General features: G+C 35.0%; 5 protein-coding genes and 7 pseudogenes across 12 annotated transcripts, besides 2 other annotated features; 5 read left to right on the forward strand and 7 right to left on the reverse strand.

Annotated features, from left to right (window-relative positions):
- Window positions 1–3,258: 3,258 nt before the first annotated feature.
- Window positions 3,259–3,357: a terminal%2Cinverted (terminal inverted repeat of Maverick-3 transposon ID:TVAGG3_0031040).
- Window positions 3,259–26,091: part of a mobile genetic element that runs on past the window's edge.
- Window positions 4,537–4,899, forward strand: TVAGG3_0031050 (uncharacterized protein; the record flags this gene model as incomplete). The annotated part of the gene is made up of 1 exon (XM_051220439.1): window positions 4,537–4,899. The coding sequence occupies one exon, from the start codon at window positions 4,537–4,539 to the stop codon at window positions 4,897–4,899; it is 363 nt and encodes a 120-aa protein (XP_051105425.1).
- On the reverse strand, window positions 7,606–8,564 carry TVAGG3_0031060 (annotated as a pseudogene). Its single transcript has one exon. A coding segment is annotated over exon 1 (959 nt).
- Window positions 9,175–9,456, forward strand: TVAGG3_0031070 (uncharacterized protein; the record flags this gene model as incomplete). Its single annotated transcript, XM_051220440.1, has 1 exon — window positions 9,175–9,456. The coding sequence occupies one exon, from the start codon at window positions 9,175–9,177 to the stop codon at window positions 9,454–9,456; it is 282 nt and encodes a 93-aa protein (XP_051105426.1).
- Window positions 11,772–11,939, forward strand: TVAGG3_0031080 (DNA/RNA polymerases family; the record flags this gene model as incomplete). Its single annotated transcript, XM_051220441.1, has 1 exon — window positions 11,772–11,939. The coding sequence occupies one exon, from the start codon at window positions 11,772–11,774 to the stop codon at window positions 11,937–11,939; it is 168 nt and encodes a 55-aa protein (XP_051105427.1).
- Window positions 12,399–13,655, reverse strand: TVAGG3_0031090 (annotated as a pseudogene). The gene has a single exon. A coding segment is annotated over exon 1 (1,257 nt).
- Window positions 14,063–14,437, reverse strand: TVAGG3_0031100 (uncharacterized protein; the record flags this gene model as incomplete). Its single annotated transcript, XM_051220442.1, has 1 exon — window positions 14,063–14,437. One exon carries the CDS (start codon window positions 14,435–14,437, stop codon window positions 14,063–14,065), a length of 375 nt encoding a protein of 124 aa, XP_051105428.1.
- TVAGG3_0031110 (uncharacterized protein) lies at window positions 14,733–15,323 on the forward strand (the record flags this gene model as incomplete). Its single annotated transcript, XM_051220443.1, has 1 exon — window positions 14,733–15,323. One exon carries the CDS (start codon window positions 14,733–14,735, stop codon window positions 15,321–15,323), a length of 591 nt encoding a protein of 196 aa, XP_051105429.1.
- Window positions 15,969–16,659, forward strand: TVAGG3_0031120 (annotated as a pseudogene). The gene has a single exon. A coding segment is annotated over exon 1 (691 nt).
- On the reverse strand, window positions 17,163–18,019 carry TVAGG3_0031130 (annotated as a pseudogene). The gene has a single exon. A coding segment is annotated over exon 1 (857 nt).
- Window positions 18,549–18,967, reverse strand: TVAGG3_0031140 (annotated as a pseudogene). The gene has a single exon. A coding segment is annotated over exon 1 (419 nt).
- TVAGG3_0031150 lies at window positions 19,017–20,237 on the reverse strand (annotated as a pseudogene). Its single transcript has one exon. A coding segment is annotated over exon 1 (1,221 nt).
- TVAGG3_0031160 lies at window positions 24,918–26,085 on the reverse strand (annotated as a pseudogene). The gene has a single exon. A coding segment is annotated over exon 1 (1,168 nt).

Genomic DNA, 26,091 nt, shown 5'->3' on the forward strand with positions numbered 1-26,091 from the left:
TTAATGTCATACATGCGAGATTTAATAGTTTAAATTTTGTTATCCATAAACAATATTCTATGAGGTCTCTTAAAATATCAACTAAGATAAATTTTGAAAATCTGAAGTCTCATCACACTTTTCAATGCTCGATTTTTAAAAACTGTTTAAAAATGGAGCTTATATTGAAATAGTGTAGAGACTAAAAATTACCTCAGACTTTTCAGAGGATTGAGTTGCCACTCAATCCTCTGAAAAGTCTGAGGTAATTTGCAAAGTTTATTGAGTTTTTGATTTTCGGATTATTATTGGATGGTGAGTCTATTTATTAGTTATATGTGGTAGTTCTCAAATTTTTCAATATAAATTATTTACAAATCAGAAAATTGTTATTGTTACGGAGAAATAAAAAATGTCACAAATGGTATTTTAAATAGAATATCAACTTAAAATATTCCCCGTAATAATAACCGACAAAAATTGAAAGTGGGGTTATCAAAATTCAATTTAAACTATTCCGCCATAATTTAATTAAAAATTAATCAATAACCTGATGTATAATGGCAATTATATCCGATCAGAGGATTTCTTTCAAAATGAATCAAATGTTGGTCGATGCAGATATATGTATTAGATGAGCAGTCAAGGAATTTTTTTCAAATCCGAGAGTTCAAACTCTTACCGTAACACTTTGAGAAATTTTATTTCTCACAATTTTTGTGAGTGTCATCAAATTTAATAGGACTAATGGGAAAATTGAGAATTTCCATGGTCATCAGGTATTCTTGATGTTTTAACTACGTACATATATTTTTAATAATATTTGCAAAAAACAAGAAATGTTGATAAATCACCTTAGACAAGAAATTTCATTGACTCTCACTAATATCATTGATGTATTTATATTATCAAAGTATTATTTCAATTGATTTATTTGATTTTATCATAATTATATCAATAAGTTTAATCAATTTATATCTGATAACTTCTCATATAAATTCTGTTTTCATGTAATATGTCCTTCTAAATTCTTCATATGAAATGGATATTTAGACTTTATTCAATTTGAAGATTGTGGAAATGTTACATTTCTATTTGAACACTTCGTCATATTGCTATTTAGACAAATACATTTCATTTTTATATAGTTATCTTAAATAAAACAATTTCAATGATTTCCATTTTGATCAAATTTCTGTTATAGATGATTAGAATGCGTAGTATTGTTCACTTGTGTTATCATTTGGAAAACCATAGATATATTAATATATTGTCTAAAATCCTTAAGAAAATTGAAGATTCGATCCAATTCAAGTACTGAAAATCTATTTTCACCCTTATAAATACCATCATAAATAATGATATGGTTATTTCATCAAAATTTGTGACAAGAAATATGCTGAAAACGTCTTTTCTGTATCTCGTAAATATATTATTCACGCTATACTATCAATATTTTAATAATTAGGTTTTCTGCATTGTTACTATTTCTTTTTTAGTTAACTATTATGATAACCCCAAATTCTTTCACAAATTGAATTCGAAGCCTAGTTTTTTTGTATGAGAGAATAATATTAATGAAAACATTGAGTAGATTCATTTGTATAATGATTTGGCTGTAGATGAATAATAAATCAGGATAATGATTTAGCAAATCAGAATTTTTTTAAATTGAAATAAAGAAAAATAAAAAAACAGCCCAGACATATATATGATTCGTGCATTTTCAAAGTAATTTAATCGCAATTGCGCATAATAATAACTTATTTCAAGAAATTTTAATCAAGAGTCCAAATTTAACAAATATGTTTGGTAAAACCTCTACTTCATTCCCTTACTTAAATTAAATTGAATTCCAATTAAAAGCATCAGAAGTTTATGTAATATATTTACCATTATTAGTGACTGAAAAGTAAAACTAAAAATAGTCATCAAAAGTCAATAGAAAAGGGCTGACAAGATATAGATCATATGATTATAGTAGCATAATAATTCATTATTGATATATTTGAGAACAAAATGTATTAGGGAACAATTCAAGTATACATTTTACTTTAGATTGGCATTATTTTGTTATTGTTCATGGATCAATAGTTCTACCTCATTATGAAGAACTATTTCATTAGCTGAGTTTTAATAATTAAGCATCATGAACGATGGAAACACTCCCCTTAATATGGCTTTTGCAAAAAAAAGTAAATAAATATTTCAACATCTCTACAACAAGTTGAAGAGATTGATTGAACCCAAATAGCGAAACTTGATGATTCTGGTTATCAAGATAAAAATACGAGCACAGCAGTGCGATGAAATCTTTGAAATATTCAAGCACAGCTAAAAGTTATAATTTCCATGGATCTTGCTAGTAAAATGTAATTTTAAAGGATGCACAAAGTAAACAATGTACATAATTAGATCAAATAAAGGAAAGACATCAATAGCTCGAAGATAATATTCAAGCTTCAAAAAATTAGTAATACTAATGAAAAAAATTTGCAATGATTAATCTGAAGCTAATATTATGTCTATGTATCTCAATTGGTAATTGTTATGTTAACTCATTAGAGAATTTAAATTCATTTTGCTTATTATGAAAGAATTGAATGTATTTAAAGAGTACATGTGCTTTGATTTTTCTTTGTCTTATTGCTTTCCAAAATTCATGCATGGTTCACTCAGTTTGGTGATGATTGAATTCATTGAACTGATTTTTCATAAGCTAATGTGCTTGTGTGTTTACTCAGAATTCACTTGTAAAAATTTATAGTCTTTAATATTCAAATATGATCCATTCTTTAGGTTTGAGAGTCAATTCTTTCAATTAGAGATTTTAGTATGGATATATTATATTATTGACCGATCACCCATCTGTGCACAGTAAAGTTACCCTGAACTTCAAAGTGATTAGAGAAAAATGAATATGGATAACTTGAAAATCTCAAGATTGGATTTTTTTATCTGAAAATCTCAATGAAAATCTTATTAAGATAATGTATTATCAGAATATAATTTGATTCCTTTAATATAAAGTTCAACTTCATCGGAAACGTTAATCCAGGATTAGGATCACTCAAATCCGAAAATTTATATTAAAAATATTATTAAAATGCTTTCCTAGATTCACCATATTAAGGGTAGAAGGTAACGTTACATTCTTTCAAAAAAACATCATCGACTTGGTTACTTGAAATAAGGGTTTCGTTTTGCTAAAATTGTCACTTTTATAGCATATTTGTTTTTGGATGTTTTGCGAAACCAAAAAAAAAACAAACTAAAAAAAAAAAAAAAAAAAAAAAAAAAAAAAAAAAAGGTAGTGGGGCTTCCAGGCACTTCGTGCCCTCTAGCCCCGAAGATGTTTAGTATAAATGAAGTTCTTATATACGGGTCTTCCAGGAGCTTTTCACAAATTATATATGTTTTCATGTTTTGTCAAGACTTCTTCGTAAAATCAGACAAAAATAATGTTTAGGGTAGAAGGTTAGATATAACCTCTTTTCTAACCTCTTTTCTACCCTCTTGAATTTTCAAGACTTCTTCGTACATGTTTTGTCACTTTTCTGTCACTTTTCAGGAAAAAACATTTTTATTATTATATATAAATGAATTTTACAAAACCTCCGTTACCGTTCTTTGGAAATAAGAGTAAATGTAAAGATATTATATTGAGAGAACTTAAGAAACTACCGAATGGTCTAACATTTGTAGATTTGTTCGGTGGAAGTTTCTATATATCCCATTTGTGCCATACTGTATTTCCTGACTCAAAGATTATATGCAATGACTTCGACAACTATATGAACCGTCTCAAACATATTCCAGACACTAACAAAATATTGAAAGAGTTAAAAGAAAAGATACCTATAGGTAAGATGGAACGTATACCATTAGATAAGAAAAATATTGTGAGAGAGGTTTTGAAAAAAGCAGAATATATAGACTGGGATAGTATATCTGCTAGACTATTATATAGTGGTGCTATAAGAGTTCATGACATTGAAACACTTATGTCAAAAGTTTTATATCTCAATTATACAAATGTTTTCAAAGAGGACATAGAAAAATATATTGAGGGTATAGAGTTTGTGAGATGTCATTGGACAGAGTTGTATGAAAAATATAAAGACAAGGAAAATGTTTTCTTTATGGTGGACCCACCGTTCTATAACACATGGGATTTTCAATACCAAGTAGACTGGACTTTGAGAGACTCTTTAGAAACTTTAGACGTTTTACATAACCATCCATGCTTTTACTTTACATCCGATAAAAGTGGTTTGGAAACCGTTATGAGATGGTTAGAGGACATACATGACTATGAGTTTAGATATGACAAGATAGAATATGAGAGAGGTCCTATAAACTGGAGAAAGTGTCACAATAAAGAAATTTTATTGGTAAGTAAATGTGGTTTGAAATAGGACTACTTGTTTTAGGTTTTTTCCATTGTGTCATTTATTTATTTGACGTGGCAGAAAGATATAGAGAATATGAAGATGAACCAATGTCTGCAAATGTTCAGCATATGTACTCGTAAGAGATATTTTTATCTAATATTAAATGGACGCACAGAACTTAGCGAATGCACAGCAACCTGGACAACCAAACCCAGAGAATATTCCAAATGAAGTTAGAATACAAACTGCAATGGCAAACTATGGTCAAGTGCCAACAGATGTACAAATGCAAACTGCCATGTCAAATGACGCTGCGTTAGGTTTGCCACCATGGTATGCAAATATGAGATGGAAAGAGTTTTATACAAACCCTGAAGTGGGATATAAACAACTTTATGCAGATGACGCGAACACAGGAGTTGACCCAGAATATGTTTTCTACCAGAGGAGAAATAGAATGTATGAGCTCCAGTTAAAAAATGCTATGGAACTCAGAAGGAAACGTAAGAGACTAGGCGGACATTAGATTTTTACATATAGTAAAATGGGTTTCTTCAGTAGTATTGGAAACTTCTTTCGAAATGTTGGAAGAGGTATATGGAATGGAATAAAAACCGTAGGAAGAGGAATTTGGAACGGAGTCAAAAATATTGGTAAAAGAGTAGGTCAGTTTGTTGGTATTATACCTAAAGACCCTGAACCAGAAGAACAAGCTCCTGTTATACAACAGCCTGAACCTGCACCACAGTCAAGTTGGCAACCAAATCCAACACCTCAACCGTATTAAAAAATTATATTTTTACCGTTCGATAGTAGTTGTATATGAAACTAAGTTCTAAGTAAAACGCATGGTATAATGGAATTATTCTTTTTCTTCCATCTGTAGTAAACCATACTTGAAAGTCTGAAATACTTCCACTTGGTGGTTCGTATAACTTTGTAGGTTTTTCGTAAAAGTCATTTGCCAAGCATAAAAAAGAGTTTTGTGCACCAGAAAATGAAGCATGAACTATAATAGCATCTGAGTCGAAAACATCTTTAAATAAATATGGTTCATCTCTTGCATATCGACTGTAAATATTTGCTAAAGGAAGTTTGACTTTCTGATTTAACATTCTTTGCAAATAATACCATGACATTGCAGTGAATTCTGTATATATTTGTTCGTCTTTCTTTGGATTGTCTTCGTAGATTTGAAATGACACTTGTGAATTTTGTTTGTCATATACAATTCTCACATAAAGTGTGCTCTCGGTATTTGCATATTCATCAGCATATTTTGCATAACATGAATTTATTTTATCTTCTATATTTTTTAACGCAGTCTGTAGAGAAGATGAAAGGTCAACTTGTATTAGCTCAATTTCTTCCCACATTTTTCGTTTCCCTTCAGATATATAATCTATATGAAACCTTACAATAAATGGAAAACTTTTATCTTCTACAGACACAAACTTCATTCTACGAAAGCCAATAGCTTTTGTGACAGATGGGTCTCTTAGCCATCTTAATGGGTAGTCAAAACGATAGCCTTCATGCTTTACGGTCTGTCTCAAACTTTTTGACCGACATTAGTAAAAAGTTCATCTAATGGTTTTATGTAGCAACTCTTGAATTTTCTTTTTCTATTGGAAGCATATTTTATCTACAATAAAAATGTCAAATAACAGCGTCTATGAGAGAAATACAACACAACCGACAACTCATTATGCAAGCTCTAAATAAGAACACAACAAACTTTTCAAACTATTCTAAGATATCTGAGTCATTGAAAGAGGAAACTTAAAACTGACAATAAACCCAATGACAGATGAGTTTCTGTTTCAAGACAATAAGAACCATACTGTCTGATAAATCCAACAAAAGGAACTTTAAACGAGAAACCTATAATGAACTTCTTTTGAAAACAGATGTTGACAACAAAGCTGACAAAGAATATGTAGACGATGCAATAGCAAAAGAAGAAGAAAGACTAACAATGCTTATGCAACAAAAAGACATACTCATCCTGAACTAGCAGACAAAACATATGTTGACAATAAAATGTCAAGTGAAGTGACAAGAGCTGAAAACGAATATTCTAAAAAGACTCATACACATTCTATATCTGATATTACAAACTTACAAGAAACCTTAAACAGTAAAAGTGACGTTGGACATACACATACATCTTCTGAAATAACAGACTTAAACGTTAGCCTTGAAAATAAAGCAGATAAAACATATGTCAATGAAATATACCAAAGTTTGATAGGAACAAAAAATATTGAAACTATTGTTGGTGACTTTTCTGTCAATGAAGAAAATAAATATTTTAGATGGCAGTTGGTACAGTCCTTAGAAAATGGTATACGGTATAAACTCATTCCGAAAAATAACAATGAAATGTATGTAAGCTATATAAAGAATGATGGTACACAAGTTAAAGTTCCATTAGACAACAACTGCTACTTAAACTTATATGGAGACGAACAAAAATATTTAAGAGTTTATGAAATGACGGATATGACATTGTCTAACGTAGCTCCAGCACCGTATTATTATGACTATGGTGTTGACGCACGTGTAGACCCAAAAAGCAAACATTATATTTAGATTATTATAGATATAAAAGATATAATGCAATAGAAAAAACAGAAATAGTATATTATTATACAGATGACAGAAATAAATATTATAGTCAAGATTTACCTACCCTGAAAACATAAGATTATATTATAAAAAATATTCTGACACAAACCAAAGAAACCTGAAATAGTTACACTATATTTTAAGTTCAAAAGAGACAATCCTATATTATCTCAATGTTTGATTTAATGAACCCAGTAGGTTCTATTTATACATCTATGGAAGCAAGAAGTCCTCAAGTAATGTTTGGTGTTGGTGCATGGGAACAAATAGTCGACAGGTTTTGTATTGTGCAAACTCTTCAAAGAAACAGGTGGAAGTAAAACGATTTCAGGTGAAAATTTACCTGCACACAGTCACTACATAGATTAAGTACATCTCAAGCAGGTTGGCATAAGCATAAATTTTGGGATTGGCACGCCTTGAAAAAAGGTAAAGGATATGATGTTAAAGACGACGTTCAGTTTGCTATAAATTGTTACTGGAGTGACACTCAGGGAGATGGAAACCATACACATCGCGTTTCAGGATATACGCAAACAACGGGACAAAGTAAAGACTACATGCCACCTTACATGACAGTTTACGCATGGTATAGAATTGCTTAGTCGTCATTTTCAACTTCTTTAGCATATTCGTCAGGAGTTGTCTTATATTTGTTAGGAACTGTCTTTGAAAGTATACCACCTTGAACCTTAACAAGTTGAAACGAGGTCTGACAATAGTCGTTTTATCTTCTGCTTGCAGTCTGTACATTTTGCCATGTTTGCCTAAAACTTCATAATATTCTCTTGTATACTTTCTTCTATTTTTACGAACACGAATGCGAGTACCTGTCGAGTTCCCATTGTTGTCATAGTCAATAGTATTTTCATATGGGTCGCGTTTAGGTATTTCTATTTTTACTTTGTCACCTTTCTGAAGTTTGAAGCCCGGCATTCTTTCTTGTTTGTCTCTTTTGACTAAACTATTAAATATATAGTCTTTCTCTAAGTCGGGGTTGTTTTTCATTTCTTCGGGGGAGTGGTTTCCCAAACCTTTTTGTTTACGGCTATTGTAAATATTTAAAACTTGTCTCATCTTTGCCATGGAGAAGTGCCTATATTTGTCGTCATATGACATTTCATTTACTTCACCACCTTGTGGTTGATTTAAGTCTCTTAACATTTTTATACAACTGTCAATGACACCAAGAGCAGAATGGTTTTGGTCGACAATGAAATATTGGTTTACATTTTTTGAACGCAGATAGTTTTTTACATCATCTGATTTGAAAGAACTTTCACAGTCAGATGTCAGTTTTGTTGGATGGTATTTGTCAACGAATATTGTCAAAGCAGTTTTCACATCTAAAATATTTTTGGACCATAATGGTATGGCTTCACAGTATCTTGTGTTTTGACCGACAAATATTAGCCAGTATGGTGGTCCATCTTCTCTATACCTCGGAATGTTTTCCAAGATATCCATAAACCAAGCATTTGGTGTTGAACTAAAGATTTTTATCATGAGTGCTTTCTTTGTCGCTTTAGAAACATAGGGGTCCTTGTTTGGATTCGTCATTTTTATCCTATAAGAAATGGGTTTATTTGGCGCATTAGCAGGAGTTGCATCTAGATTTTTACCCGCAGTGGGAACAATAGCCAGAGGTGTATTTGGAGTTGGAAGGAAGATTTTGAGTACATTAGGTATACTTAAAGAGAAAGCACAACCTATTATACAAACTGTACAGAAAGGTTGGGAGGTAGCACGAGATGCAGCAAATCTTATTCCAAATCCTGAAACAAGAGGAAAAGTTCAAGGATGGATGGACAATGTAGGAAGACAAGCAGGAAACTATTATAACAAAGCAAATGACTACTATAACCAAGCAGGACACTATATGGACCAAGGTGAAGATTCTTTAACAGAGGATATAACCATGCACAACAATGGTAAACAATAACCAACCTCAACCGCCTCAAACGTGGGAATGTAAAGTTTTTTACTGAGATGAAATGAACAATACAGCATTGAGACAAATGGGTTCAAGATGGATTTGTCGGCTTCCAGCAGTTACACAACCACGTGTTTGTCAAGTTCTTCCTATACCTCAGGAAGTTTTTTAGACCGACTTAAAAAACCTAAACAACCAGTTGAAAACAAAACAAACTAAAATTTTTACTGAGATGAAATGACCGAAGAAGTTGAAACGGTAGATTTGACACCACAAACAAAAAGTTCAGAACCATTGTCAAAACCTGTCAAAGAACTTACAGATGAAGAGAAAAATTCAATAATAGAAAGTGCCAGGTCTGGAAATACAAACCCTAACTACAAAGTCACTTTTCATAGAAATGGAACGGCTAGTATCTCAAAAAAGAAACAGACTCTCACAAATAAAATATTGAAGTCTGAAGGAGCTTTCGAGACAACAGATGGAAAAGTTACTTCACTGACCAACAGTTCATTATAGAACATCTCATTGACTTAGAGTCGAAATATTCTAAACTTTACAACAAACACAAAAAGTTGAAAGGAAAACAAAAACAAATGGCATATGATATTTATGAATATGTTGACGACACAACCATACCTGCAAGTGAGGTAAAGTCAGAGGAACCGAAAAGTGACGAAAAACCAATAGAAGAAGGGAAGCCACAAACTGAAGAAAAACCAAAACCAAAGGTTAAGTTTCCAAACTAAACCAAGTCAACCTTCATTAGCTGGTATGGGTTGGCGTCAAAGACTTATGGCAGCAGGCGTTATGTAAAGTAAAGAAAAACATTTTTTTATTTTTATAAAAATGCCCCCATATAGAATGGATAGAAAATCTGCTAGAATAAAAGCAGAGTTGCAAAGATATGGTTGGAGAGTTTCGAAGAAGTTTAAATATAGGAAGGGAAGACCCATAAAAGTCTATGACAAATTGTCTGGTCTTCGCTATGAAATGGACTTAGAAACAGCACGCGCAAATTATCCAAACAGACTAGAGAGGTTAGAAGAAGAACGTCTTATGGACATGCCTTTCGATGTTAGTGAACCTCAAGTTGAAGGACACGACGGCTTTGCCAGATTCTACTGGAAACATGACGAACAATTGCATCCTTTGAGAAAGGAAAAAAAGGAAAAGGTGAAGACGCACATGCCCATGGAAAGAACAAGATATGCATATGAAAAGTATCGTGAAGTTAGAAGTCAAATTACATCTGGTCGAACCTTTACAGTAAACTTTGACGAAGGAAAGAACAAAGAAGGCTTCATGGGTGTACTTGCTGCCATACAAGACGGAAATAAGAAAGGATACAATCTCAGATTGACCATAACAGATTTGGACGGTCATATATACTATGCGCATGGCAATGTCACAACAGCTGCAATGCTTCTTGACGCTTTCAAGACTACAAGAGAGAACAAATGGTTGACTCCGACTCAGACATTTTGAATGCAATTGAGAGAATTGCAAGTGTAAATTTGAATGGTATGAACCTAACCCTCAGCAGTCAGACAACATCTGGATACTTCCCCTTCATAAATAAGTCTGACATTGACTTGACAAGGTATGGAATTTACAATTCAATTGAAACAATTGTCAATGAACCTTGCATTCTTACATGTCTCAGGAACTCTGGTCTTGTTACAGATGAGAAGATGAAGTATCTTGAGTCATGTGTGAAAACAAGGTACATGCTCAGAGGTCAATTGTCAAAATTGCACCGTTGGCAAATATGTGAATATCCGAGTCAACATTCCGACTGAAAAGGTTCTTCACATGACGACTATGTTGTTTGACAAGACTTACCATGGTTGAAGATTGTAATTGTCCACAACCACTTCATGTTGAACGAAAGTCTTACAAACCCATTGTTCGGAAAAGGCAAGTGCAACATTGTCAGAGCTGTAAACATTCTTTTCGAGAAAGGTTTGTTGAACCAATTCCAGATGACAAGCTTACAGAAACTTTTGTACCAAAAAGACGAAACAAACTTTTCATTGTTAGCAAGACCAAAAAGTTGTTCCAGACAAAGTTCTAGTACAAAAGAAGTACACAATTCCAAAAGGAGTTGGATTGTTCGGATACCAACCTGAACCAGAAGAACTTCCAATGAGGTTGCAAGAACTTCAAGATGCTATAAACAAACTTCCATTGAGACATCCAATTGACGTCAAATTGTATTGGAGAGCTTCTGAGTTAGGTCAGAAGGTTTTATATGAAACAGGTTGCTTCGACGATGTTTATGAGATAACAGGAGAAGTTTCTCAGAAAGATAAGAGACTCACTTGAATTTCCACAAACTGGACCAATTGGTTGCGACAGATTCGACTCAGATGAAAAAATATACTATGTCGACCTTAACGCTGCATACATGAGGTTTGTCCAATATATCCCGACTGGAATTCCAAACGAAGATGGTGAGTTCCCGGGAAGGAACTATACAGTTGGAAAAGTCATACAACACTGTATGATATTAGGAAAGCTTCAAACCCCAAACTTGCAATAGACACTCAAATTGCTTATGAATTCGACATGGGGATATTCCATTAAGAAACCTCAAGAGATGAAGAGTAAACATTATGAGAAGGTCGACAAACTTTGTTGAAAGGTTTTCTCCTTTTGTTTTGAAGTACGAATTCACTCAAGGTCAAAGTGGCTTAGTAACCACATTAAAACCTATTGTCGAACATTGGTCCTATCCTCAGTTCGCAAAGGCAGTCCTTGACAACTACAACAAATTCTTCTCCGAAGTCAAATCCAAAGTGAAGGTTTACTATGAGAACATTGACGCACTCATGACGAACGAAGAAGGCTATAACAAACTCATTGAAATGGGAATGGTCGGTGAAAAGATGGGTCAATTCAAATTGGACAAAATTTTCACCGAAGTTCATGTCCTCTCCAAGCGTAAGTACTGGGGCATACTTGAAGACGGCACAGAAATAAAACATTGCATGAAGTAAAAAATTTTTATTCGAATTTGAATCGGACAGGTCGAGTTACACCATTCTTGGTCTCAAACTCATATATAACCTGTTTGTTTGTATTTTCGTCGACTATGACACGAGACACGAACATTGACCAAACGGACAAAAAGTGTCATTTCAGATGGTCCCGCAGCCAATCGCATTCGAGCACTTCGAAGAAGCCTTACGTTCCAAGGAGAGGGTGTCTGGTGCAAGGCAGAGGTCATGAGACTCTACGAGCAGTACATCCTCAATGCCTGGGAGGACAAATCGTCCTTGGAATGGCAATTCTACCAACTCCTCTGGGACGACCTCCTACGCAACTGGGATGACGAAAGAGTCCAATTCAGAGGTCAGGAACTACTTTCCAAATTATCCTTAATTTAAGCTACTTATCCAAATAAACACCTAAATTTACTTGGGGTTTCCCCCTAAAATAAAAAATTTTTTTTACTCTTAGAACCACTCGAGGTTCTCCTTACGGTTGTTGAGCTTGTCACCGTCAATGTGTCTGACCCTCGTCTTCTTGTCTGGATTTGGAACCCATTGAATTGCGACAAGCTTGCCCATGGAGATTGAACCGCGATTCCGAAGGTTAAGGTTCAAGTGTCCCAAGTTGTTGAGGACTGGGGTAAGAACCTTGCCTGTCTCCTTGTTGCGGATTTTGTATGGGTAGGGTTGGGAAATTTCATAAGCGTCATCGGCAACAAGGGTTGCCCAAACTTCCTCTTCTTCGTGTTTCTCTTCTTCCTCTTCTTCCTCTTCTTCCTCTTCTTCCTTCTTCTTTGATAATACCTTCGCAATTCTGTGTTCACGAATTACGGTGTTGGAGGTTCTGTCCTTTCCGAGTACCTTCCAGATGGCGTCTATCTCTTCGAAGAAACGGTAGATGAGTCTGGCAAGGTCTCGGTTCTCTCTCGCGTAAATGCGCAAGGTTTCCGTCAAATCATTCAGGCATTTCTCATTGGAAGCTTGGTTCATGAGGACATCGGCTTTGAGCTTGGTCATCTCTTCCATAAGACTACTTTGGAGAGTCTTAACGGTGTTTGTCAGATGAGCTTCAAATTCAAAATTTGAATTTGAACTGGGCGCTTGTCTGGCAACATTGAAAGGACATCTGGCCATTGTGTTCGGCTTCGGTGCTTGTTCGGACATCGAAAAAATGAAGTGGTTTGAGAATGACGGTTTTACTTCAAAAAGCTTGTTATGACGGTTAAGTCATACAACAAGTTTAAAATAATATCTTGTTCTTCTTCTGAACGTTTGTTGTCTCTTTCCGATAAAAGTTTCGAACATGAGAACCAAAAAACGTTTTTTTGAGATTGCGGAAGAGTTCAGGCAAACGTTCATATTCTGGATATGTTGGGAGCAGTTCAAAACATCTGAGCTGACTTCGGACAAAATTGGGACAATGTCAGAAAATTCATCTTTGGTCGGACTGCTTGAAGGTAAGTCCCTTACATGTAAGTGCTCTGGTAAAAGTCTTCTCATTTCTGCTAACTTTTGGAGTATAGCTTCGTAGTTTAGAAGTTTTAATTTTAAATGTCTTATTCCACTCTTGACATCTAAACGGTAACTATCCATGAGGTCAAGAGTAGCTTTGGTAGCTTTAAGTGGAGCTATCTGTTCCTTGACTTCTGCAATTTTGGTTGCAATTGTGGTTTGAGCTCCTTCAAGTTCGCCGTCTATGTCGTTCTCAACGCCTTCAACCATGGCTTGAAACTCTTCATCGGTCCATTGAGATTGGTGTGGGACGAATTTAACTTGCTTCATTCAAAAAATGAAAAAAAATGTTTTACTCTAAACGTGCCATGTATATGGCTATAAGAAAACTTACCAGAAGGCTTCTTCTTCACATGAGTCTTTTGGCAACTTGAGTGTTGGTGTTGGAGTTCTTGGGGAGGTGGCTCTGAAATTTCAAATCTCTCTCGAGCGCAACAACAGATGTCAGAATAACATTCCCCACTGTCCTTCTTGCCACCATAAACTGTGTATTGACCAAACTTGCATTTACAGGAAGACCGGTCAATACAAGGTTCACAGTTGAAATAGTTGTACACAAACCTGTTGAGTACGAGTGTGAGTAAAAACATAAAAAAAGTGAAGTGAAAATGAGATGTTTACTGAACTGGTTGGATGTCGCCTTCACAGGTTATGTAGAACGGCTGACCCGAGAAGTGAAGGAGAGACTGAATTGCCAATTTCATATGGGGTAGGGGGTTCTCCTTGTTTGGTATTTTTATCCAAGGACGTTTGTTTAGGAACTTAACAAGAGCTTCTCTTTTGGCGTCCTTTATGCCATCGTAGGCTGTCCCGTCTGGTATTTGAATTGGAATTCCAGTCGAAGTCTCGAGATTCAAGGCAGCCCTTCCAGAAATAGCGGTGAACTTGACCTTGGGCTTCATTACCCTGCGCAAGTACTGCTTAACAACTTCATTTATCTCTATAAGGTAAATTGCCTCGTCAAATCCTTCTGGTATTCCGAGTCCTTCCATCCGACAGGAAAATATTTTCCCGACAACTGGAAAAAATTTTCCCGACAACTGGAAAAAATTTTCCCGACGACAGGAAGAACTCTTCCAGTTGTCCGTCCGTAAACCATTCAAATTTTCGAAAATTGAGAACTTTTTGGTCGAACTTCAGGAAAAGTTTTTCCTTCCGACAGAAAAAGTTTTTCCTTCCGACAGGAAAAGTTTTTCCTTCCAACAGGAAAGGTTTTTCCTTCCAACAGGAAAAGTTTTTCCTTCCAACAGGAAAGGTTTTTCCTTCCGACGGTTAAGCCACAAACAGATGTCCGACGTACCACCAACCGAGCCCATTCCCAAACCAGAGGAACCTAAAGCACCAGCCCCTGCACCTCAGCAACCTCAGTTCCAGCAAGTCCCTCCACCAAATTACTACCAATTTCCACCTCAAGGTTACTACCAATTTCCACTACAAGGCTTCCCGAACTACCCTCCTCAGCCTATGCCTTACTTCCCCAACCCTTGGATGTTCATGTCAAACCCTCCACCCCAGCAATTCCAATCTCAATCTCAATCGAAGAGAGACCAAGACTTCGAAGAAGGTCTGAACCGTTTACGCAAAGAGTATGCTACAGCTCCAATGGAAGAAGACAGGCTTTCAGTCTCTTCCCTCAAATCGACCGATTCGACTCGTACCACAGATTCGGTTCGTGACCGTGAAGACTACCTCAAGCAGTCTGAGAGACTCTTCATCCTACAACCATTTACAGTTGGAGCTCTCAAGAACATGCGCAATTACGAAGGTCAGACACCAGCTGGAGACCGTAAAACAGACGTACTCGCAAGAGCAGTCCAACTGGTCAAGACAAAGACCGAGATAGTCGACTTCATTCTTGCAGCTTGCCCATACAAGTAAAAAAATAAACAATTACGAGTTAAACTTTTTACTCTTTCTTTTCTGAGTTGTTTAGAGCTGGTTTCTCTTGTAGGAACCTTTCGTACTCTTCCATGGTCATGTAATTGCGAATTTGGTACGCAATTCCAGGTTCGTTTTTTTGAACCTTACGTATGTAACGCTTCCATCCTCCTCAGGGAAGTAAGCTGCTAACATCTGACCAAGTTTTCTCGGTGACTCGGAGCTCATAAAAATGTCACTTTTTAAATGTTAAGTTTTTAGTCTTATTTTACCTTTGTTTACCCTTTGTTTGTCAAGGTAGTATTGGAGTGCAATTTCTCCAAATTCTCTGTGTCGGAGTTCTTCAGCATTTTCCAAGGTGTACCTGGAGAACTCAAAGAAGTTGTCAAGAAGATACTGCCATGCTGCTCTTCTGAGTTCGTCGGTATTTTGGAAGTGTTGCACCTTCGAGTCTTCTGACATGAAAAAAATGACACTTTTTCAGCAAAAATATAATTTATGTTAGAATGTTAGATCTAACATGTTTTCTAACACGTTTTCTAACATGGTCTAAAACTCTTGAATTTTCATGAATTTTCCCGAAATAAAAAATAAAATTAGTTTTATTTTTTATTTTATTTATTTTTTTTATTTTGTATAAAAGACATGATTTCAACAATCGGCACAACAACAATTCAAACAACAACAGCACCAAACTCGTTAGTCATGAATCCTACGTCAATGTTGGTAGAGATGAAAAACTTCATTCCTTCTTCATATACTTTCGAAACAAAAATCCAGAAGATAAAGCAAGAACTTTTAACAAGTAATTTAGACTGTAGTGCGAAAGATGAAACAAATGAACAGTATCTTTATGAAATGCAGGACATTATTGACCATTTACCCAAATTGCCTGAAATCCAACAACAAAAACTAACCATTCCCGAATTTGACGAAATAGAAGTCAAAGCAACTGACACAGTAGAAATAAAGAAGTTCATACGAAAGGTAAATTATGAATTCCTTGGTTTTCATTGCAACCATAAGGTTATGGACAAAGATTGCGACATGGTATATAAGAACATCTCTGACCTTTACAAATCCGAAGAATTTAAGACCTACGACAACTTTGTTTCGTTAGTTGCAAAATGTGTTTGGGAAATAAGAGATAAAGATAGTAGGGGTAAGGTATGGAACGAACAAATAAAACCCGCTATGTTCGAGATGAAGAAAACCATTGACGCCTTGGTTGTTTTAGCAGGTAAGGTTTCAGAATATAACGCAAAAATGAACCCGCAATGTTCAAAATGTAAAGCAGCAATGAGGAAATATAACTACTCCGTCAAAGAGATAGAACGTATGCGAAACGACTATGCAGATTTAAAGAAAGAAGCAGAAAAACCAGCAGAAGATAAAATGAACATTTAGAATTTCTGACAAAAACTATCCAACTGCTGACGATTTCCTTCTATCTGACGTCAAGAGAAATATAAAGAAACCTTCGGTATCGTTAAAACTTTTGACATACTAAAAGAAGAAATAGAAGCTACGAAATTGTTTAGAGTCATGAACCATCGCAACATATACATGTAAAACGCTTGTAAATAGTTATGTTAGAAAACATGTTAGAAAACATGTTAGATCTAACATTCTAACATAAACATTATTTTTACTGAAAAATGACCAAAATTCTGAGTAAAATGGCATATGCTTGCTTCCCTCGGAAAACCGAGAGAAGAGATTCCGTATGAAAATCGTGAAATTTCTCTAGACCGACTTTTACCGGCCTTGCCTAAAACTCATGAAAATCGTGAAGCACAGCGAGTAGGGAAGAAACCCCAGTCGCCAAAACTCTTTATTTTAAGCTTGACTTTTTACAATTTGAACTTTGTTTGCGTAGATATGAATTCTGAAAGAAGTATGAGGGTCTTGTATGACTTTGTACTTCTCCCATAGTTCATGTCTGTCAAACTTACCTGCCATGGACTCTTTCATAAGTTCCATGAAATCGTCTTCGGACAATCCAGGGAAAAGTATAATGTCAGTAAGTATTCTTTTAACATCTTTACTTAAACTCTTTGCTGTCTGTACACAAATGACAACTGAGATGTTAAAGTGTCTGAGCTTCTTAAGAATTCGACACATATCTTGTTCTCTATTCTTAAGCAAAGGATGAGAAGCAAAGTCATCTAAGATAAGAAGACATCTATGAGGGTAAGTCTTCCAATCGTAATTGCAATTTCTTCGAAATGTATTCTATCTCTTTCTGTTTGTTTCTGAAGTGTTTCTTCTCTAATATTCTCTGCATTTCCTCATTTGGGTCTTTAAACTTCGAATTTATATACTCATTTATAGCATTATACTTCAAAACTCTTCTTTGTACTTCTTTATCCAATCTAACAACTCAGTATCCTTTATACATACTAACTTAGACTTCTTTATAATATCTTTGAACGAATTGACGGTTTGGTCAAATTGACCAGAAGTACTACAAATAACAACTAACTCATAGAATGGGTTCTTCTCATCTAGTTCTTGTTGTTGTGCAGCCATTTTAAGATAAGTGAAAGTCTTACCCGACCCAGGTGGTGCAATTAGACCTGTTATACATTCTGAGCAAATAAGAACTTGTCATGTATAGGTTTTATCTGAGCATTTTCTAACTTCCTCTTGTTCTTCTCAAAAACATTCTCAAATTTCTTGTCAATGTCAGCAAACTTTTTTTCTAACATATTTTTGAAAAATTAAAATTTTTATCTTTTAGAAAATGTCGAGCGATTTCGCTATCTATATTCGAGACAAACTTTTCGACAGCAAAACATCTGTCGACCATAAAATCTTACATAGTGTAAACAAGAAAGGTGAATTTGTTCTAAAGTTCTGTTTCTGGAATATGACAAGAACCATAAAACATTAGGCAGAGAAGTCTTAAAATTTGTCAATGACAGACTTGTTGACAGAGATGACGCCCTTGGAAGATGAAGTCCAACAAAAGTTCTTAGAATGCAAAGAAGACACATGCGCTTTCTTGAAGATGAAATAGGAAACAGAATAGATGAGCTATTAAAGGACAAAGAACTTTTACATAAATATGGTTGCGCCAAATTTGACATAACTCCACCAGAGAAGAAGAAGAAGAGAGAAAAGAAAGAAAAGAAAGTAGAAGAAAAGAAAGTAGAAGAGAAGAAAGAACTGAACCAGTTCCAGAGAAGGTGAGATATGACATGTAAAAATAAAATTTTATTTTTAGAACATTCTGGGTCAATGTCAATGTTCTCTTCCTCTTTAGGAGTAAACACTGGCTTAGACTCTAAAATCTTTTTACCCAATTTACCTTGAACTTCTACAACTTTAGACTCATAATATTCATAGTCGTCTGCTTTCTTTGGTTCATAAGGTATAACAAGTTTGTATGCTTTGCCTTCTTTAAGGTTTGAAAACCTTCTGTCAAAACTTTCTTTGACTGCTAACAAACCTTCTATGTCTAAGTCTTCAAATTTCGCACCATTTTTAGTCACAATAGCAAACTTAACTGGTTCGATGTTCCAAACTTTGCTGAATGAAGACTTTTCAAAATGGTAGAAGTAAACATTCAAATATGTGAATGGGTCTAGTTCTTCTTTAAGTCCTGACATGTACTTGTTTACTGAAATATATTTCGTCATCTTTTCTATCGGATAAAAAAATATTTTTTTTAAAATTTACTCAGAAAAATTATTTCTTTGTATATACGCCGTTCTGTATGTCTAAAAGATTTTTGACATTTGCCAAGAATGTTCGTTTAGACGCTGCCATATAACCATATTCTTGACAATATTGTTTATATTCATCGTACAATGACCTTTCATCTAAACACTCAAAGTTAGTCTCATCTATAAACAGTTCATATACACTCTTGTTTGCTTCTAACAATGTTTGTCTTTCTTCGGTATGTGGAATTGTCTTGGATTGAACTTAGAAATATCTAATGTCATGAAATATGAGAACAAGTGGTTGTAAAAGTCAGATGTCAAAGTTTCTGCTAAGTCGTCAAAATATTCTGTATCTTGCATATGAGAATCTGACGTTCTGACAACTACATATCTTCTGTCAGAACTTTCTAACTTCATCGGAACACATTGTTTGAAACCATAATGAAGTTGCAACATTTTCACAAACTCTTTGGTCTTTATACTTTCTTTCAACAACTCCAACTTTATCTGTTATAAGACTCTTCAAAGCATCTGAGTTCAAAACTTTTGTTGTATCTATACTTTGAAGTTCATTGCAAACTATAAGTTTCATATTCTCAATTGAAGAGTTAAATTTACCGCAGATGTTTTCTAAGTTTGTCATATTCGGATTCGAATAGCCCTCTAACTGTTTGCATAAGATATCTGTAAAGAAAGTGTTCTTACCTGTTCCTTGTTTTCCAATTATAATGAGAGCAGTTTCATTTTTAGCACTTGGATGTTGTAAGATGTTTGCAAACCAACATAAGATATACTCATAGACTCTTTCGTTTCCATTGCATATAATTTCTTTGACATGGTCTAACCAAGCTTCTATAATATTTTCTTTCCATTCTACTTGTTCGTATTTATATCCAGTGAAGATAGAAATAGAAGTTTGGAGAAGGTGTATAGAACTTTATACCTCGAACTGAAAAATCTTCTAACTTTGACAATAAGATATCCCAAGCATCTAACATCTTCATGCCAACTTGTACGACTTTTATTTTCTTAAGTTTCTGCTTCACATTCTTGTTCAGACACTATGTTGCTCTTGGTTTGTTAAAGACAACATCCCATTCTTTCATGACATAACATTCTGGGCAGAGTCAACATAAATGACTAAACGTTTCAAATTCTCGACTGCTTTGTTATAGTCTCGAAATGGACACATATTTCTGAATGCTTGGAAGTCATAAAAATCTGAAACATCTATTCTGTACATTTTTATAAAATAAAAAAAAATATTTTTTTTATTCTGACTTTGTTGTTGCATTTGTTGCATTTGTTGTTCTTGAGCTATTGTTGTTGAAGTTGTTCTTGTAATACAATACTTTCACCAGTTGCATCTTCCAATTCGAAACTTTCTGCCGTCATTGACAAATACATAGGACATAAAAGTTTTACAGGAACAAAGTTTGCGTCAACTAATGTCAACGTTATACTTGCAAAGTGTTTGAGTTCACTAAGGTTGAAAATTCTGCATTCGAATGAACAATAGCAAAACCAGCAGAGAAATGTTGTTTATACGCATGAGTATCTTTTGGTCATAGTAGTTTCTGTCGACATTCGAATAACACTTTGAAACCTAAGTTTGAAACAATATATAAGATTGGTGTGCTTAATGTCAATGGAATAACATTCCTTGTATGACACCTTTTCCTGTTATAGAAACTGTTGGTAGTAAAAACCAGAAATAAGTTTTGTATTATAGCTCATATTCGTTTATAGTAAACTCAGTCGGACATCCAAACATAATGAAACCTGCTCTAGTTGCAGCACATGTTACATCCGTCCTTAAAGTATTAAATAAGTCAACAAAACCTGTTGGTGGTATATCTGAGTAAGTATCTTCAAAGGAGTATTTTTTACCATTCACAACAACAAAGTCTTCTGGTGTCAAAAGAGCAAACAGCTTTAGTCGTCATTGTGTTTAAAGTTAGTTTACAATATCGTCCTTGAGGACTTTGTAAGTTTGTTGTTATAGAATTATATGACTCAGGGTTTTTAGTCGTAATAGTATAAACCACTATGTCTTCTGCCATTTTACTTAGCAAGTAAATTTTAATGAAATGTTGTGGTCGTCAAATATTTTTATGACGTCTGGGAAAACTATATTTTAAGTTCAACGTTTCACCTCCTTTCATAACGTATATCTTGTCAATGACATTATATGAAACACCACAGCAAGCAATGTCGGGTTCTATTTCTTTATGTTATATCGTCTGCCTCTGTCAAAAGTTTCAATAGTTCTTTCAAAATTTCATGAGGTGCAATGACATATGAGTTCACTTTTACAGGGTTGTGTTCGACCAAGTTTAACATTATACCTAAAGCTTGACAAATCTTCTCCTGAGTTTGAAGTTTGTCTTTAAGTTGTTGTAGTCGTTTCGAATATCTGCAACAGAACTTAAGTCTCTGCTAACTTCAGGATATGTTGGTTGTTCTTTTACAGGAACAATTGTTATACCATCTTCGTCTTCGTATGGTTCCCCACTTCAACATCTCTGTCTTTGACATTGACAACAACACTTTGACTGTTTGTTTGAGTTGGTGAATTTAACTTCACATCTGCCACCGCCATTAAACCTTTTGAAACACTTACGCTTCTATTTTTCGGAAATGACATTTTACTTAGAATAAAAAGATGACGTATTCGAGTATCTCTTCGAATTGAAGCAGACAAAGTTTACACACACAAACAATACAAATACATTGACAGAATAGTTCTTTATACAAACAATGGAAAATGTTATAGAATAGCAGTCTTTGCTGAACCAAAATATTTTCATAAAGCAAAGAAAGTTGTATAACCGAAATGGAAAGTTCTTGAAGCGACACAAAATATACAAACAAAACTGACCGATATTTCTAAAGGAAAGTTATAATACAATATTATGTCAAAACTGGCGTACTGTCAATATTTGACGGAGAGAAGTCAGTTCAGAACAACTTACTGACCTGCTGCCAAAATCTGCTCGATGAAGCTGTCGTTACCAATCTGAGGAGCCCAGCAGGTTTCATCGAACGAATCTTCAAAGAGCATCTTCCGTGAAAAGTGCTATTGGTTTTGTAAACTTCTTTGCTTCAGTTCATCTGGACCGTCTCTGTCACCAGTATATTGTATTTGTACAGTACCAACAGTTGAAATACCACCCATAAAGTCTTCTGAGTCAGCAAATGGAATGCCAAGCCAAAATTGAACGGTCTCCATTTGTATATTGAGTTTTTTACCTCCTGTATGAGCATACTTTCACATATGGCATAATAGAACTTTGCATTTCAGGGTTAATGGTTGTTGTGAAGTTGTTGTTAAAGTTCATAGCATCTAATGTCAAGTTGTATGACCTCATATCCTCAACTGTAGAATATTCTTCTCTTGGATAATATTTGCCATCTATGTTTATATGGTATTTAATACCAGGGTTGTAGAAAGCAAGAATAGTCATTTATAGTTCGTCTGAACAGTACAAACATAGTATCTGCATGTTTCATTGCAGTTGTTAAAGCAATATCTGTTCTTGCACCTGGTCAGCACTTTGGTTTCCAACTTCACCTGCAAATCTTTGACAGATATTTGTGTATAGGGAACATAAGTGGAACTGCAATATATTGGCAGCTAAAGCATTTGAAATATCTGGGTCCAACATATAGACTGCAAGTCTGCTTTCTATTCTCTTGCATTCAAAACTGTTCGCATGTGAACTTAACTGGGTCCCAAGCATCTCCAGCAGCATTGAATAATAGTTTACTTCAGTGTTGAGTTTGAGAAACCAAAGTCTAAGTCAACTTTGTTTTTGCAAAAAGTCACAGAACTTGGCTCCACAGTTCCAGCTACTAATGCTGAATGGGTCTTGTGTTGGTGCAATGACTAAGTTATTTTTGCTTGGAGTAAGTTCAATAGAAATTTTCCTGCCCAGTTTGGCAAGTATCTTAAAAACCTGAAGATGAGGAAAGATGACAAAGGAACTCTAAGTTTCAGTTTTACTTTGGTTACTGCTGCTGCAGTTTGTCCAGAAAGGTCAACATAAACTCCTGGAACGTTAGGGTCAAGTCTTCTTATTTTCTCAATAGTTGCATACTGGTCTGTTTGTTCTCTAGCTTGTGGTTGTACTGAGTTTCTCAAAGCGAACCATTCATAGTTTGCCCATGTTACTGTTTGAACTAAGTCAGAGTTAGAATATATCTTATATCCCATTGAAAACTTCTGGAGCATATTGGTATCCGACATAGAAAATTCCATTGCAACCTTTCTTGTCAGACAACTTGGCAGAAGTTTATTTCAATGTCTTGTTCCACGTATAAGAAAGATGTCAATAGAAATATATATGAAACCTGTCCAAGCAATCTACTGTTGTTGAAGAACCTTCTCCAAACTCACCTACGTTTCCATAAGAAACAGCAGTTGTATATTCGTAAGTTCCAGGAACTATTTCTGACCTTCTAATGGCATTGTCGCATTCGTTATACCATTCGGAAACATTTCCATTCATAGCATCCAAAACTGTTGGCGTTATATTCTGAGCGGCGTACATTTCATATGAGTAAAAATATAGATAGTTGGATTTATATGTCATATAGAACCCACGTGGACCAAGCTTTACTTTCTTCCTGACTGAGTTTTAACTCTTCTTTTTCCTTCATTGCCCTCTGCTTGAAGTTGTTGCATCTTTGCATTATGTTCATCTAGTATGTTGCAAATTTCCCATGTCCTTTTTGCCTTTTGGCTCTGGTCGCCCATCTCAGGTAACCTATATCCTAGAAGAGTTTGTCATAGTTGATTTGAGTCTTCGCGTATTGTTTGCATGACTCTTTCCTGAGTTTCCGGTTCAAGCTCTTCAAACAGTGCCTGTCCATATGGAATAAGCTCGTTTCCAAATATATGTTTTTGTAGCCATTCTGGTTTTCTTTCCATGTTACCAACTATATCTTTTGTGAATGGGAAAGCTTTTACCCAATTTTCAGTCTTGCGTCGTTTATTTCTGTAGTTTTTTATTTTGTCAAGGAACATGTTTTTCAATACTAACATTTCATTTGTACTGTCCATTTGAGTTTTTTAAAATATTATCCCTTCTCGTTCCTTTGTCTGCAAAGTTAAGTTTTTATGACATTTTGTAAACTTTCGTTTGCAAGGTCATGTACAATAGGTTCTCTTCCTTCTTTGTCCCTAACTTTCTTTCTAAACTCTTCACCAAATATACCATCTTTATGGTTCTGTGTAGTTCTTTGAGATAAATGTTTTAGAACGTCAGGTGTTATATTTCCATCAGCCATGTTCATTTCATACTGGTCCAAAATATCTGCATGTTTCATATCTTTCAATGGCATTAAAGCCGCGCTTAAAATACCAGCTATATCTGGTTCACCATTGACTTCCATTGCGTCTACAACTTCTTGGAATTGTGGTTGTAAGTTATGAACCACCTATCCGGGTTAGCTTTATGACCCCATCTCATTGTAGTTCCATCGTCTGCAGAAACAAAAGTAGGTTTGTTTCCATCTTGGTTAGGTTCTGAATGAACTTTAAACAATGTTTCATTTCTATATGTTTTCTTGAAATTTAACCTTTTATATTTCACCGAGTTCATCCGAAGATTGAACGTTAAATGCTCGTAAGTAAAAAGGGTTGTTGTATTTGTGTACATTTTCTTTCAGTTCCATTCTATGCCGAATATTTTCATCTGATGTTGGAGTCTTTTGTATGTCGGCAAACATTTTTCGATATTCTTCTACTATGTCAGCCGAATTTTTTTAGACTCTTGGAAATATTCCATATTCTCCGCATACTCTTGTTGAGGGTCAAGATTTTTGGCTGTTCCAAATCTTCATCTAGTTCTGTGAAGTTAGTTTCCAAAGGAGTGACTTGTTCGTTTCCTTCAGGCTCTTCTAGCTGTTGTTGCTGAACTATTTCTTCCATGTCTGGTTGTATCTGAACTATTTCTTCCTGTGGAGTTTCTTGTACCTCATCTGCTGGCATTTCATATATTCCGAGACCGTTTTAACAATTTCCCTATCTACGTCATCCGCATTCATAAGCTTTTGTTCTTTCGTTCCGTCTCTATTTTTTACGCGTTTCATGACGAAAGTTGAATTGTCATTTAGCTCTGACATCAAAATATCTCGGAGTAAATTCATCCATGTCATTTGGATGATATGCTATTAAATCATATCCCTTAGCGAGCTTGTATTTTCAGGTTTGAGATTATATCCGTTTTGGTGCTGAGCCATAAAGCTAAATAGGTTCGGGTCAGTATTTCCATCCTTGAACTTTCCAATAGCTTCTTTATATCTGTCACTAAAGTCAACAGTATCTGGGAAACCACACTCTTCTTTAAGCATTTTTAAGAATTCTTGGTTTCCTTGTTCTCTACTTCTTTATGTCCTTTGCTCTTTTGTGGTTGTTGTTGTGCAGGGTTTTGAAACTGTTGGTTGCTGTGCTGGTTGTTGTGTTGGTTGTTGTGCTGGTTGTGGAGGTGTTGTGCTGGTTGTTGTGTTGGTTGTGGAGGTGGTTGTTGTGCATGCCTGTGTCTGTGTCCATGTGACGATGTAAATGTTTTAGGTAGTCCTGGTGCAGGTGCTTCTCTTGGAGGGTTTGGTGGTATATAAGTTCCACCAGCTGGCACATATGTTCCATCTGCAGCATAATGTCCTACCTGACTTTTCGTTCTTAAGAAAGCATTTACTAGGTCTGTTTTGGTCTGTTGTAACTCTTTTTCTTGACTTTTCACAACAGTTGCTCTAACGGCGTCATAGGCACTTTGAACTGCCTGTCTCGTTGCTGCATCTGTTATTTTCGTCATATTTTGTGCTACTTCTCTTAACTCTTTGTCGAAACCTTCAGACTTCAGTTTCTTTCCAGATGAGAAGTCGTTCACTTGTTTCACCTTACTATGAAGAGCTTCGAAAGCGTTCTTAAAGTCAGCATTTGTTAAAGCTTCATTTGAACTATCTTCATCCGCTTGTATTTTTGTCCTTATTGACCCTATGAGTTGGGCTGCTTTAGCGTTGGCTTGGGCATCTAACCAGTCATTGTTAGCTTTTATATATTCTGCGCTTTTCATTGCCTTTTGCATAGCCGC

Source organism: Trichomonas vaginalis, chromosome IV (assembly GCF_026262505.1).
Source record: "Trichomonas vaginalis G3 chromosome IV, whole genome shotgun sequence".
Classification (NCBI taxonomy): domain Eukaryota; phylum Parabasalia; order Trichomonadida; family Trichomonadidae; genus Trichomonas; species Trichomonas vaginalis.